We start from the raw sequence: 15,522 nt of genomic DNA, 5'->3' as shown, positions 1-15,522 counted from the left end.
CAGCAGGAGAGCCATCGACATTCTGGTCAGGCAGCCGGTCGCTGAGTTATTATTATTTCTTTTTTTTTTGAGCTACTTAGAGCAATTTACAGAAATCATTTAGGGGTCGTTTAGGGAGAAGAAAAAAGATGAAGACTTGTAAAGGCAGGGCCTGGGGAAGGTTTTGTGCAGATCAGCTTATAGGGGTCTGGAGAAGGAGGATCTGTGCTCCGAGGGGCATGGGGAGGGCCAGGAGGACCCGCAGGGCTCTGCTCCGACAAACCTGACTGGGAGACCCCGAGGCAGCAGCCAGGGACCGAGGGAAAGGGATGGGCAGGGAGCCTATGCTGGGCAGAGACCCAGCATGAGGAGGGAAGCCAGCACCAGAGGATGAGCCAGCCACTCCATGCCTCAGTTTCCCTTTTTGTAGCTGGGGCGCCTGCATGGGTGAGTTGACGGCCCCAGGACCAAGCTGAACGGGTGTGATGCTTCCTCTATGATATTGGGTGCCGGAGGAGGGGCTTTGGGACCTAGAGTCACAGAGTCAGGGGGTTAGGGCCCAGGGAGAGTGGAAGACACAGTGTCTGGAGCCAGGGTCCCATCCACCTCTTCCTGTCTGCGACCTGGGCCAGTCCCTTCCCCTGGCTGAGGCTCGGTTTCCTCATCTACACAATGGGGATCGTGATTACCAATTGCACAGGTGAGCTTACCTGTGACACAGTGATAATGGGTGAGGTGGCCATTTTGGACTTCCAAGGGCCCCATACTCCCTGGTCACGGTGGGGAACTTCGGGGGTGAGAACCTGACCCTCAGATACCCACTGTCCCCACCCACCCCCAGACAGGAGGAATGGAGCTTCTGAGGCACGACTGGCCTTCACTGGGCTCTGATCAGAGGCTGGAACCAGATGCCTGGGGAATGCAGGTCCCGTGTGTGTGTACACACGTGTGCGGTGTGGGAGAGGGAGCAGTGGGGGGTCCTAGGGAGGAAAACGAGGGGAAAATAAAAGCGGTGGCACATTTAGCAAAGCCATCCCCGCAGTTCACATTTCACACAGTTTGTGATGTGATCACTGGAGACGGAATCCGGTGACTCTGTGTGAACATCGTGTCCGTCGGGCCACGTCCCCGAGATACGGCCCCCGGGGATGCCAGAGGTGGGGGGGCGTCCTGATCTGTGACCAGCCAGTTTCCTCCTGCGATTGTTGGCGAAGCTGCCCCCCTCCCCCGCCCCTGCCACGCACACCTCCAACACCTACAGGCAACACCTCTGAAGAGATGGCAACGAGCGCAGGGGCCCGATGGCTGTGTGAGCTGGGCTGAGAGCCTTCCCCTCTCTGGACTTAGTCTTCGCATCTTTCAAACAGGGATGCTGAAGGATGAGAGGAGCTCCCCTGACCCAAGTTCCTTTGACTTTAAGTATCTCAGCTCGCTGAGTGGCCCTCTGTGCCACGGTCCACAGAGGATGTCAGAGTGCAAATCAGCTTTCAGAGCATTCAGCCAGCACTGACGGCGTGCCTGTCGCATGCAAGGACACTCACACCTGTCCCCCTTCCCTTGGGCAGCACCTCAATGGTGAGAGGAATTGCAGTCTGCCCCGTCAATTGGCATCCGGGCAACGCTGGGTACTGTACACACACGAGCTCATTGAATCTCCATCGTCTAAGACATAGGCACTGTTTGTTATTAGCCCATCTGCAGACAAGGAGACTGAGGCTTACGAAACCGAGGGGACACCCCCCAGGTTGGTGGTAGAGCTCAGGTGCCCTCCCTGCGGGGCTGTACTCTCTCCAGCACCCCACAGTAGCTGCGCGGGCAGGACTCGGGACCAAACGGTCACCCTGTGATGCTGCCGGAGCTCAACTTGCCAGTGCACACAGATTCTGGCAGCGGCTGCTGGAAACCACAGAAGCCACACCGGCCCCTCTGCAAAGTCCAGGGAGGCCAGTCACTTGCACCTCTGCCACCCGGGCATCGACTGCCCTGCACTGCCATTGTCTGCACCCTTACCCACATAGGCCCATTAACGGCCTCTCCCTGCTGCATGACCAGTGTCCGTCACAGTGCTTGGCATGGGATGGGCATTCAAAACCACACACTGAATAAGACCAGATCTCCTCTTTATTGGGCACTCACTACGAGCCGGGCACTGCCCCAGCTCAGTAATGTGTCAACTTGTTTACCCACTACAACGCCCCTATGAGGAAGGCACTCTTATCTCCCCATCTTACAGGAGTGGAAACTGAGCCACAGAGCAGTGAGGCAGTCTTCCCAAGACCACAAAGCTAGGATCTGGCAGATGAATGTGTGAATGAATGAATGAGTGAAGGAAGGAACACATTTGCCCCCTCTGGTCCCTGTCACTCGTTTAGCTCCCAGATGTCTCTTCCTAGTGGCTCCCTGGGTGGAAAGGATGAGAGGATGGGAAGGAGCGACCTGGTCATTCATTCATTCCACAAATCTGTACTGAGCATCGCCTCTGTGCCAGACACTGGTCCAGGCGCTGGGAACGCAGCAGTGAACAAAACAGTGTGGCCCCTGCTCTCAGGGGCTCCATTCTGACGGGGGGTGGGGGTGTCAGTCTATGACAAGCAGACACATAACTACGCAGTACGTCAGGTGGAGGGAAGCTGAGCAGGCTGAGGGACGGGGGAGGGGGCGGGGCTATTTTGGATGGGGTGGCCAGGGAGGGCCACTCTGGTGAGACGCATTGGAGTGGAGACCTGAAGGAGTTAGGGGGGACGAGTCATGCTTATTTGGGGGGAAGGCCAGGCAGAGAGGCAGTGATTGCCGAGTCCCCGAGGCTCAGTGCCTGGCACGTGTGAGGACAGCAAAGAGGACAGAGCCTCGCAAGCTGGGCAGGTGAGACGGAAGATACGGTCACAGAGGTGTTGTCGGGAGGACAGACCTTGCCGGCCTCGTCAGCCGTGTAAGGACTCCGGCTTTGGCTCTCGATGAGGCCGAGGGTTCTGAGCAGAGGGTGACTTGATCTGACCTCTGTTTCCAGGCTCTCCGGGCAGAGGGGGAAGGAAAGTGGCCTCCGGGAGGCAGCTGGGAGCTGCTGCCTCTGCACGAATGGAGTCATCATGGCCAGCCTGAATCATGCCAGCGCTGGGCAGGCGCTGAGCAGGCTCCATGCCGGGCAGGCAATCTCCAAGGAGGACAGCAGAGAGGACAGTGGCCCCGATCCCCAGTCCCCAGAGCACTGACTCCAGGGCCCCAGAAACAGCTGAGGGAGAACTCGGCAGGGGAGTGGCCAGCCCTGCAGCATCCAGGATGGCAGCCCCTCGCCCCACGTGGCTGCAGAGCAACTGGAATTGAGAGGTGCCCCTATCAGCGTAAAATGCACAAGGAATTTTGAGGACTTAATACAAAATTTTAAAAAGAATGTAAAATATCTCAATAATAATTCTTATACTAGTAATATGTGGAGGTGATCATCTTTTGGATATATTGATTAAGATCTATTATTAAAATTCATTTCACTTGTTCCTTTTTATTTCTTTGTATGTGACAACTAGAAAAAAATCAAATGACGTGGCTCATGGTATATTTCCATCGGACAGCATGGATCCAGCTCAGCACCCTGATTTCAAAGACAGGGAAACTAAACTCCAGCCGGAGGAGACGATTTGTCTGACGGCACGCTGTTGGCTGAGAGGCCAGCGAGGGAGCACGGAACACCCCAGGGAGAGGAGGAACAAATGAGGTGGGAGGGTGGGGACACGAGGGGCCCCTGGGTGGATCGGCTTGTTCAAGGTGACTCCTAAGGGTTCCCGATGAATAATAAGTGCTTACAGTGCCATGGCCTGCATTGTACTGTGCTTCACCTCAGCCTGCCCCCCACCTCGTGGGATGGGTACGCTTCTCTTCCTATTGTCTGCAGATGTGGAATCTGGGAAGGAAGCATGAGAGGAGTCAGCTCGGGGACCAATCGCCACACGTCTTCAGGCTACAGGACAGATCACAGCAGTGGTTCAGGGACGCCTGGCCTCCGAGTCAGAAACTCCCCATCACCCTCGACTTATTCTGGCAAAGGTTTGGGCTGCCACCCTTGTTGGTCTCTAAGCAGCCCTTATGCCCACCTTTGTGCCTGCTGTGGAGGAGATGCAAATTTTAGGAAGCCCTGGTCTCCCCAGCCAGGTGCCACCCCGGCATTGCGGTGGAGCCAGCTGTGGGACCCAGGAATGCTTCCTCCTCCACCCCGGGGTGGGAGAGGCACCGAGAACGGCGGGGGTGGGGGGCGATGCCTGTGGCTGCTTCCCCGGGAAGGCAAGGAGGGAGGAGGGGCGCAAGGGAGAGGGGCCGGCAGCTGGCCACTGCTGTTTTTAAAATAAGCAGCATGTTGCTAGGAGGCATCAAGGGTAAGAAAAATAAGACCCCAAACAAACAAAACAAAACAGAAAAGCCCCACCACTAGAAAGTGGTTCTCCGGGAAGTAGCTGGCACGTCTCAGAGGGGCTTCCCAGCAGAGAGGCCTGGCTCTAGGGAAGAAAGGAGGGGAACGCTCAGGACCCACCAAGTCCGCCAAGCCCCCCAGCGGGCATGCAGCTCTGGGCATTTCCACACACATGGTGCCATCTCCTCTCCGTGGGGCAACATGGCCCTCAAGGGATGATGCTGTCACTCCCATTCTGCAGACGGGGAAGATGAGGCTCAGGGAGACAAGGCAGGCAGGTGCTCCCGGGTCAGCCAGGCACATGCTGCCGGGCTGAGATTCGAACCTACATTTGTGTGACCTGGACACCCACCCCCATTTGCTGACACACAGCTGGCTGCTTCTGAGGCTTTCCGGGAGCCCAAATGCTGACGCCACCCCCGGGGCAGATCTCACCCCTCAGTGGGGAGGAACGAGGTGGGAGGCTGGGCCTCCATTACAAAGAGTGAGGCACACCCTGTCTCTCTCAGTTCTTCCACTCACCCGCTTTCCCCAGGACTCCCGACTGGACAATCAAGCAGACACTCCCGTACCCCAGGGGGGTCAGGAAGACTGTGAGCCCCAGGCAAGTCCCTTTCCCTCTCTGGGCCTTAGCTGCTAAAGAAAGAAAGACAGCTCCAAACCCTGAGCCGCATACTGCAGACTCTGCGCCTTACCTTCCATCTCACAGCAAACCAAGGAGCAGAAAGAGAAGTCAGGCCGCTGGCAAGAGGAAGAGCCGGCACTCAGACCTGCCTCCTGGTGCCAAGAGTGGGCTCTTGGCCACGTGGTGGGACTGCCGATGACTTCCAGCAGTCATTTCCCACCCTAAGAGCCCTCACTCCCAGATCAGCTGCTGAACAGCTTCCTTCAGCATTGCTCCACTCTGCAAATGGCCCCCAACCAAGGCATTCTGAGAAGTGCTTTGATCACGTCACTCCCTCACTCCATAACACTCAATAGCTCCCCAATGCTGCATGGAGCACAGGGTCAAAGTTCTGTGAGGTCTTAAGAAAACATCCAGGTAAAGAATTTCCAGCACGTACCCTGCATTTAGCCCTCTCCCTGCAAGTCCTTCACAGGCAGCCCTGGCTCTCCCCGCACTGGACTCAGAGCTGGGAGGCCAGCGACCACTCTTGCCCTGCGTTTCTGTCTTCCCCACGGTCTCAGATGCACAGTAGATGCCGACTGATGAGTCTTCAGGGGCAGAATTCTCGTAGCTGGTTAAGGCCTCCTGAAGTGGCGCTTCCTCCATGAAGCCCTCCCGGTCCCCCCAACAGGTATAAGACCTCTCCCTCCAGATACGTGGTAGCTCTTCCAACACGTCTATGGCTGCGTTTCATCACAATCTGCGCAGACATGGCTCATCTCCCCAGGACACTGCCTTAGAAGCTCCTCGTGGGTCAGGCGCCGTATTTTCTTCATTTTTACACTTACTGCAGTGCCTGGCACGCACTAAAAATATTAATAACAATAATAATGACAACTATCCTTTGTGGACACTTAGCATGTGCCGGGCAACTACTCTAGATATTTGACATGGAATAACGACTCATTTAATCACAACCACTCTAGCAGTGGAGTGCCTTTATAATCATTTGTAGGTGAGGACACTGAGACACAGAGTGGTTAAGTAACTTGCCCCAAATGACACAGGAAGAGACAGGCAGTTTGGTTTTAGGGTCAAGGGCAGGGAAAGGGGAAGGGTGGAGGGGAGCCGTGAGCATGAGGACCAAGCAGAAACAGAACAGAGTCTCCTGCGGGCTCCAAGGGAGAGATTCCTGGTGCCCAGCACAGGGCCTGGCACCCAGTAGGTGCTTAGTTAACAGAAGTGACTAGGAAGATAATTAGATACTTCAATAGCTGCTCAGAGAGAGGTGTGGAGTCAGCGGGGCTGGGGCGGGGGCCGGGGATTCCCAGACAGGAGGGCTACAGTGGGAGCGGGGAGCCCAGCCCTCTGCAGTGGCCAGTGCCCCCTGCTTCTCGCCGCTCCCCCGCTCCAGCCTCCCTCCCCAGCATGTCAGACCTCTCATGCACGGTGGCGCTGGCGGCTGGCAGTTTTTCTCCGGCCGAGAACAGCCACAGAAGATTGAGATCGTTTCTTTGCTGCGTTGGCAGCTGAGAAAAATGGCAGTTTTTCCTATTTCCAATCCAAGAGTTCCTTCCTGTTGGACAAAGGCCCCATACACCTGTCTCTCCCCATGAGGAACAGGGCAGGGGGGAGCGTGGGTTACTCCCGGGGCAGGTGCCCTCCTTGGCTAAGAGGCGTGGGCTACAGTGGTCATGTGGTGGCAGGGGGCTGGCGGTGAGAGGAGGGGCCAGCAACTGAGCTATTGCAGACACAAAACAGGCACAAGCAGAGGGGTCAAAGCAACAGGTGAGCCAGAGTCACTGCGGCCGCTCGGACCTGGGGAAGACAGTCACCCTGGCTGTCACATCCCCAGATCAAAGCGCTATAAGCTCTCTGTCAAACAAGCGCGTGTAACCCCCTCACCCCCAGAGCGAGCTTTTTGTAAAGGTAGATAGTTAGAAAATCAGAATCTGGGAAAGAAACCCAAGATTGCTCAGTGTCCCACACGCCCCGGCAGAGATGAGGACACAGGCCCCTGGCCTCCATCACGGAGGTCATGGCTGGGGTCTGAGCCAGAAGAGGCCATGGGAGCACCTGCTGCTACAGCCCCGTGTTACAGACAGGAGGCCAGGCCCACAGGAGAGACGTGGGTGGCCACCAGCCTTGCCAGTCCTTGGGTGGGCTCTGCCTCAGTCTGCCCCCTGCACACCCTGGTCCTGCCCCAGATCGGGCGGCTGTGGGGCGGCAGGAAAGGCAGCCCCAGCCAGGACTGTGGGGGCAAGGGGGTGAACGAGAGCAGACAGAGGTCCCTCCTTGTGGCAGTGGGAGGCCAGTCCCCATTCCTGCAGGCTCTGCCATTGCCAGTCAGCTCAGGTCACTCCTGCCCCAAACCCTGCTATGGCTCCCTGCGTCGCTCAGGCTGCAAGTCAGTGTTCTTCCAAGGGCCTCCCCCTCCCACCCCAGCTCCCCTCCCCCACCCCATCTCCCCCCCAGCATCCCTCACTCTGCTCCAGCCCCTCTGACCTCCTGGCTGGACCTTGAATGGTCAAGCCCGCTCCGGCCCTGGGGCTGGTCCCTCTGTAATGTCCAGATATTCTCTTAGTTTCCTCCCCTCACCTCCTTCAAGCTGCTTAATGACACTTTATCAAAGGCGCATTCGCTTTGATACTGCACAACCCCTCCCAACACACCCACTCACCCACGCTCACCCACGCTCACGCTGGAATTCCAATTCCCCTTACCCTACTTTCTTATTTTCCTTAGCCCTCGTTGCCTTCTAACATATTATATAATTTCCTTGTTTAATCTATTTATTATTTGCTGTCTGCCTTCCCCCTGCCCTCACAGGAATGCAGGGGTTTTTGCTGTGTTCATGGATTACGACCAGTGCCTAGAAGAGTGTCTGGTCCACAGTGAGCACCAACTGCACACTTGTCGAGTGACAGGGAAGGTGTCCACGTGGACATGTGCACAAGTGTCATTGACTCATCTGATGAATCCTGAAATACCTCCTTACTCCAGAGACCCCAGGAGACCCCAAGAACACAGGGCAGGAAGTGGTCACACCCCTGCCAGGTTCAAACTAAGCAGTGGTCTTTGTTCATCTAAGAATCAAGGTGGGCTTCCGGGAGGAAGCGTGGATATACTCTGGCCTGAAGGCTGGGTAGGAGATAGGGGTGGAAGAGCGTTCTGGTCAGAGGGAACAGCATGTATGGAGGTTCTGACACAGAAAAGAATGTGACTCATTCAAGGGGCTGGAGATCAGCGGGGTCAGACGGCGTGGGCCTCACTCAGGTGTATGGGCCCTTGCCTCTGTTGGTCCGTGTCTCTGCTATTCCCCAGATGCACATGCAAGAGAGGTACGGCAAGAAGACCTTGGCAGGCAGGTCAGAAAACCTGACCCCATGAGGCAGTGTGGCCAGGACTCGCCTGAGCCTCAGCTTTGCCCTCTAAAATGGGACCACAGTGGCCGCCTGCCCCCAGCGGCCACTGAGAGTCAAATGGGGTCACGGCTCTGGACTCCCAAGAACTGCCAGGACTCTCAGGCGTCACGAGCATGCACCTGTGGCTGTGCGGGTGCACGGGCGAGCGTCTGCCAGTGCAGCTGGCCCCCACCGACACCCTTCTCCTGCCATGACAAGTCTGTGCTAGGCTACCAAAAACACACTGGTTTTGGCCGTGAGCCAGGCTCCCCACAGCCCTGGGGGCTGCAAAGTGGGAGCCTGCAGCCTCTGGGCAAAGTGGTCATCTCATCTCTCCCCGTCAGACCCTCACTGTGAAAGAGGACAAAGGCCAGCTCTGAGGGCTGGGGCTGCACCTCCCTCGCCAGATCAGGGCCTCTCTGAAGATGAGACTGTGTCTGCCTGTCATCCTGGGCGCTCCCCCAGGGAAGGAACCATTTCCCTTTCTCCCCTTTTCTCTCTCAGAAAAGCAGAAAGGTTGTCCCTCAATGCGACTGTGGCCGATTCCGTTTAAGGGTTGGCCAGCCCTGGGGCCATGCTGCTGGGGAAGGGGTCAGGGTCAAGGGCGTGCTGGCTGCCTGTTCTCTCAGGGCCAGGGGTCTGCCCTGTAGGGTCTGACGTTGTTCAGACCCGGATTCTTGCATGGAGATGCCACTGAGAACCAGGACCATTTTGAGTGTCATCCGCTTATCCAGGCGACCCTGGGCACATCAGTCTCCCGGCTCTGAGGATGCTGAGAGATGGGCCCAGGAAACAGAGAGGGGCTTAGAAATCCCTCCAGCGAACACACCTCCTGCCCTCTCCCTTCAGATTGACCTGAATGCAGAGTCATTCAAGAGAAGAGAGGAACCAGCTGCCCAACCGCACAGGCCCAAAAGGTGTGGCAAAGAATGAAGCGGGAAGGATCTGAGTTTGATAAAAAGCAGAACTTTCCAAACGCAGATAATTACCTAGATAATTTAGACAAAAAAGGATTTTCTTCAATTACCTTTTCTACTCTTTTTTATTTTTTTTGCACTGAATTATTCATTCCTGCATTCATTCATTTGTGAAACAAGCACTGAATAATCCAGGTAATTGCTTGCATTTTCCACTTCATCCTGCTGGGTTGTCTGCCAGCCAGCAGGGCTTGGGGTGGAGGGGTGGGAGGGGGTGGAGGGGTGTGAGGGGTGTGGGCTGAGGGGAAGGAAGAGGAGCTGAAAGGGGTACTCACAATAGAAAAAAGATAATGACTTCTGGACTCTCAGCCTGTATCCCCCCAGGGGCTCGTTCCCTCTGTTACCCCGTGGGCCTCACCTGTCTCCGTGCCTCCCTCCCCCGGGCTGTCCGTTGGTCCTCCAGAGACAGATACAGTAAGCCAGCATGGTGTTGGCCCTTCCCGATACACTGCCCCATCCTTGGGGACCGCTGGAGCATGGCACAGCCAGCTGAATTAATGATAAGGAGGCCCACTTTTCATTTAAAAAGACAGAGCAGAAAAATAGAAAAGAAATTTATTTTCAAAAAAAAAAAAACCAAAAAAACAACCCTGCCACTGGTTCATTAATCTCTTATTAAAATTCTGTGCGGAGCGCTGGCAAGGAAGAAGGAAGGAGGACCCTGGGGAGGGAGTCGGGAGGGCGAATCGCAGCCACTCGTTAGCATCTGCTGGCCGGGGCGGGTGGAGACCTAAGGGAGGTGACAAGAGGTGGTTCCATCATAGAACAAGCCAGTTGGCAGGGGCCTCAGCGGGCACCGTCCCCTTGCTCTGGGCAGAGGCAAAAACCAAGACTCCCAGAGAGGGAGTTGGCTGTCCCGTGGCTGCCCAGCAAGCTGATGACAACGTCAGGATTTGAACCCCCGTCTGCTGCATCCTGGGGACTCTGATTTCAAACTGCCTTGAATTTCAGAGTCTGGGCCTTTTTCTCATCTCCCCAACTGAAAGCCAAGCTCATGAAAAGGACTTGAAGCTCAGGGTTTGAACCCCTCCACGAGCCCCCCCGGAGTGCTGGGCAAGGTTCGTTAACGTCCCTGGTGACTGACTATCTTGACGGCTTGGGACCCGAGGCTAGCGGAGGCCAGAAGCTCATCTTTGGAAGAAGCCACAGAGAGAGCAGGCAACAGAGGTGGTGGAATCTCTGCCGAGGGGCCCAGGGCAGACCGCCAGTCCAGGAACGCCCCCTTGCGCTCTGGGGCTAGTCCTGGTTCCAGAATGGATGGGCAGGATGCCCTTGGGCACCCCCTTGTCCTCTCGGAGTGCCCCTCTCCACATCCACAGGAAGGGTGGATGCAGTGGTCCTGTGATCTCTTTCAGCTTCAGTGCCGTGGATGGACATTGCTATCTGTCGGGCTACAAAGCGACACCCTCCCCCAGCTCACGGCCCTCTGCCCTAGGTGGGCAGGCAGAGCCTGGCGGGTGGAGCTGGTGCCTCTCAGTGTTTCAGTTTCTGCAGCATCACCAGCACTTTCTACTGCCTCAGGCCTGGGGGTCTGTCAGTTCCAGACAGGCCCCCAGCGAGGGCCTGGGCCCACCCTGGTGTTGCAAAGTGGCCTTACCTCCCGCAGCCAAGCACTGTGCCATGCTCAGAATGGATTGCAGTAAAGCTCATTTTCTACCACCAAGTTTATAGCACATCCCCACCTACTGGTCTTAAACATTAACAAGGCTGTGTCGTGGCACAGGGCTCCATGTGGCCAAGAAGACGGGTGTGTGTGTGGGGGGGCAGGCCTCATCGCTCGCTCTCAGCAGTGAGGGGCCCTCCCAGGCTGGCCCTGTCCTCCTGCCGCCTCCCTCCTGCATGTCCAAAGGAGCCCAGAGCTTGGGGAATCAAGGGGACCGGGAGAACTCTGAGAAACTCTCGAGGTTGTCGGGCTGGGGGCCCAGAGGGAGGACACACGCATCTGAGGTCACGTATTCAGAGCCCAAGGGACAGTGCATTCACATCCCACGGGACTGCTGCAACATGTCACTCAGACACGTGGATCCTGTATGTGCCACTCAAGGGGCCTGCACGGCCCTGCCCTGTCCCCTTGTCCTCTACCTGCCTCCCGACCTTCCCCTCTTCCGCCTCACACTCCAGAGCCCCCTTTTCAGTTGACACTGGGAGAGCCCCCAATATAGAGTTGTCTTCCCGCCCCTTCATTTCTTCTGAGCACCTACTCTGAGTCAAGCACTAGACAGTGGAGCAGAAATGAAGAAGCTATGGCTCCTGCCCTAAATGCAAGTCTGGGGGGATCAGGAGGGCTGTACACATAAGTATGCCCACGTCACCCTTCACACACACACCCTGCAGCCATGAGGAGTGCTGCAAAGGGAAGAGAGCAATGCTGACAAGCCAAGGGACAATCTAGGCAGACGCCCTGGAGGAGGTGATGTTTGAGCTGGGCTTTGAAGGCTAAGTAAGGCTTTCTGGAGGCAGGGTATTCCAGATGGAAAGGCTGGTGGCTGCAAAAGAAGAAAGGCAGGTAGGTGAGGAGAGTGGTACCTCATAAGGAGCATGGAGGATGGAGGGCAGGCAGTACCCAGAAGTGAAGATGTAGATTGAGACAAGATCATAAAGGGCTTTGGATGCCAGAGGGGCAAAGAGTGTATCCTTGATCCTATAGGCAGTGGGGAGCCAGTGAAGGTTACTGAGGAAGGGGTGGCATAGTCGGCTCTCCAAAATATTTAATCACCCCCTGCCCCATAAACTCTTCTTCGAACTAAAAATGGAGCAGAGAGCTTGCCCAAGGAGGCAGGGGAATGGCCTTCACGGATGTTCTCTGGCACAAGCCTTGAGACTGGGAGCACTGTAGGAGACTGGGCCATCACCCCACAGGCTGAGCTGGGCTCTGAAAAGCAGTGGGGCTCCGCCCACACAGGGTATCTGCCCAGCAGTCCTGGCAGAAAGTGAGAAGGGGAGGGACGGGCCAGAGGCCACACTGCTTGTGGAAGATGGGGAACACGAGGGAAGCAGCCCAAGGTCACCCCGCCGGACGGCGCCAGAGTCTGACAGAAACCCAGGCTATTTGGCTCCCAGTCTGGCTGTGCGGTCAGAGCCCTGCGGCCTCAGTAGCCTGCCAGGCACAAAAATGAGCAAATGCTCGCCCACCCAAGCACCTTCGAAGAGCCCAGAAATCCCAACCAAGAGTCGGCCTGAAGTGAGGCTAAATCCAAGAACCCTTTTCCTGAGAGAGAGGCTGTTTGGGTGGGTGGGTGTTAGGCAGCTCTGAAGGAGAAAGGCCTAGGGGAGATGGGTTTTTTGGGGAAGAAACTTCTGTGATTCTGGCCTTATGTATCTGGGGAGGGGTCCCCAAGCTTTGAGCATCTTTTAGCACCCTCCCCTGAGGAAGGGGAGACTGAGGCATGGGATGCGGACTTACGGAAGGAGCTGGGAAGGGAACCGGATAGACAATGTGGGAGAACGGGGAGAATGCCGGCTGGGTGGGAGACCGTCACCCCCACTCCTCAAACAGCTGCTTTCTGATCACCAGCCAACCCTGGGCCCTGCGTGTGCCGGGCACGGTGCTGAGCACTGGCTGTGTGGAGGGACAGAGAAGAAAAGTCCACGGTTCTGCCTCCACTACTCCAGGAGTAACGGGAACAGAGAAGATGCTGACATCTAACGAGACGTTAGGCAGACTGCTAACACTCCACGAGAAGCAGTGGCCGGACAGCAAGGGCGGACTGGAGCGCTAGCAGGGTGCCAGGAAGCAGGCAGGATTCTGGCAGGCAGGGGAGGGGAAAGCATCTTTAATACCAGGCTGAGGGGTCAGGAAGGCAGACGTGGGAGCCAGAGCATCTGAGCAGCCGGCGGTGGGGCCATGGCTGGCCTTTCGGCAGGGGACTCTGGCAGCAGGATGCAGGAGGCGGGCAGGACCACGCCTAGACCCAGGCCTGAGCTGCGTTTCCTCCTGCTGGCCGCCCCAACTCCCTGCTCACTAGGACTGGGTCGCCAGCACAGCACTCCAGTGCTAGAGTCCAGAGCCCACCTCCCCACCCCCTCCCCGCCGCCCTCAGTCTTGCACATGGGGCCCAGATTTCTGGTTCCCAGCTGCGCTCCCCCTGCGCGCCCCAACCCCCCATCGTTGCCCTGCCCATTCTTTTGATAAAGAACTGAGGTTGGCTGTGTCTGGAGAACTGAACGCAAAATAGCGTCCCCCCACCCCACCCCCGCAGTCACTCCCCAGCCGGGAAGAACCAATCCGCCCGTGGAGGGAGGTCAGCCCGTTCCCCAGCCCCTCCTAGCCTCAGGACCCTGGATTCCCAGAGCCAGTCCCTTTCCTTATTCTTTCAACCTTGAGAGCGCGCCTTGGTCGGGGCGAGAGACGCCGCTGGTTAGAGACCTTGGGCGCGCGCACGGCGGGCTTGGGCAGGCTCCTGAGGACTGGTTAGATGCGGGCAAAAGCTGAGCGCGACACACCGAGGGTCTTCCACCAACGCGGAGAGCCCACTGCCCCCTCCATCTAAGCCCCTCTCCAACCTGTCCTGCCTCACCGCTCAGCGTGGGGAAACGACTCCCCCCCAACGCTGGTCGGGGAAATGTGCCCCAGGTCTGCTGGTTTCATGTTGGGAGGGAGCAGAGGGAATCTCTTCTCCATTCTCCTTCCCCACCAGCCCCGTCCCTCGCCCCTCGGTCAGCGCCCCTCGCCTCCTGGAGCGCCTGCAGCTCCGGAAGGCCCGCTGCAGCCTCCTCCTGTCGGATCTGAGTTCCCACTCTGGGGGCTGTTCAGACACCCTCTGTCCCCCACGCGTATCCCTGCTGTCCCACTGTCTTGGAGCGCCCCAACCTCGGCCCCTCCCTCTCCCACCTCCTTTACCGCGGAGCCCGAGGCGAGCCTGGGGAGCAGACGCAACAGATTGCAGAGCGCGCGAGCGCGGAGCCCGCTCCCTCCGCGCGCCGCCCGGCCTGCGCCGGCCGCCCAGACCCCCGCCCTCCGGGCTCGGCTAAGCCGGCCATTTAGATGCAGCTCACAGGACGGCGCGCGGGAGGGCGAACCGCCGCGGCTCCCCGGGCCGCTGTCAGTCCACTTCCCTTCTCGAGCACCGCCGCAGGAAGCACGGCGGCGGGCGGCACGGCCCCGCACCGGCCTGAGCGCCAGGGGCCGGCGAAGACACGATCCCCGCGGACCCCAACAGCCCCCAGCCCCGCTGGCTGCGGGGGAGGGAGTGGCAGGAGCGGCGGCCCGGACCAGACCTAGCGGATCCTCAGATCCCTATAGATTTCCGTGGGCGGACACGCCCCCAGACGTTCTGGTTTGGACCCTTCTTTCTAACCAGGAAAGGACTGGAGGGACCCCCCGCCCTTTCCCTGGCCCGGGCTCGGTCCCCAGGGCGGGGCTCGCAGTCTCCGCTCCCGCCAAAGGGCTTGTGGGCTGGAGGTAACTCGAGCTACTGCCTGAGATGCCAAGCTGGGAGCAGCGGCTGCGAGTCCGGGGGGGTGGGGGTTCGCCTTTTTCCAGTCTCCCCCGTGCCCCCTCCAGCGGCGCTCGCCGCATCTTCACTTCCGAGTCCGCGCCGTGGCACTTACCGTGGGCGAACAGGGCCGAGAGACAGAGCAGGGCGGCGCCGCCGCGGCCCAGTATCCCTGGGGCCATGGCCGAGGCGGCAGCGGGAGGGGGCCGAGGGGGCAACAGTCGACGACGACTTGGCCCCAGACTGGGCTTGGTCACATCCAACTCAGGGTGGCCGTGGCGCCAGGCTGTCTCTGCGGAGGCTCTGGGGACCAAGGAGTGCAATTCGGGGACACTTTGAGGGGAGGGGGCGTCCCAGGCGGCGCCGGCTACACCCGCGGAGCTGGTGGGGGCGCAGCTCCGGGCGGAAGGAGCCTCCACCTTCCCCGGCTGGTGCCCCCTGCAGGATCTGCGCGGCGAGGGGGGAGCCGCACTTGCGGTCCCGGGGCCGGTGGCCACCAGCGTCTCGGGGTCTGCCTAGAGTCGAGTGCAAGATCCCCCAGCTCCGCGGCCCCGCTCGAATCCGAACCCGCTCGAGGGTGCAGATTTCCAACGCAAGCCCCAGTTTCTCTGGTTTCGGTAGTAACCCCACATAGATAGCGAGGCTTCCTTCCTCCAAGCGCTCTGCAGCAGTTCCAGCATAAAAATCCCAGGTTAGGTGCAAATAAATGATTTCTTTCGCA

General features: G+C 58.2%; 1 protein-coding gene across 1 annotated transcript in view; it reads right to left on the bottom strand.

The window, feature by feature from the left end:
• TMEM132E (transmembrane protein 132E) overlaps nt 1-15,050 on the bottom strand; it is a 52,862-nt gene extending 37,812 nt beyond the window's left edge. Inside the window, exon 1 of the mRNA XM_044745862.2 lies at nt 14,917-15,050. Within this exon, the coding sequence (XP_044601797.1) occupies nt 14,917-14,983 (67 nt within the window). The 5' untranslated portion in view covers nt 14,984-15,050. The remainder of the gene's footprint in view (nt 1-14,916) is intronic.
• Nucleotides 15,051-15,522: the final 472 nt, after the last annotated feature.

Source organism: Equus asinus, chromosome 13, assembly GCF_041296235.1.
Source record: "Equus asinus isolate D_3611 breed Donkey chromosome 13, EquAss-T2T_v2, whole genome shotgun sequence".
Lineage (NCBI taxonomy): Eukaryota > Metazoa > Chordata > Mammalia > Perissodactyla > Equidae > Equus > Equus asinus.
The sequence above is the reverse complement of the archived record's forward strand: the minus strand, read 5'-3'. Positions and strand labels throughout refer to the sequence as shown.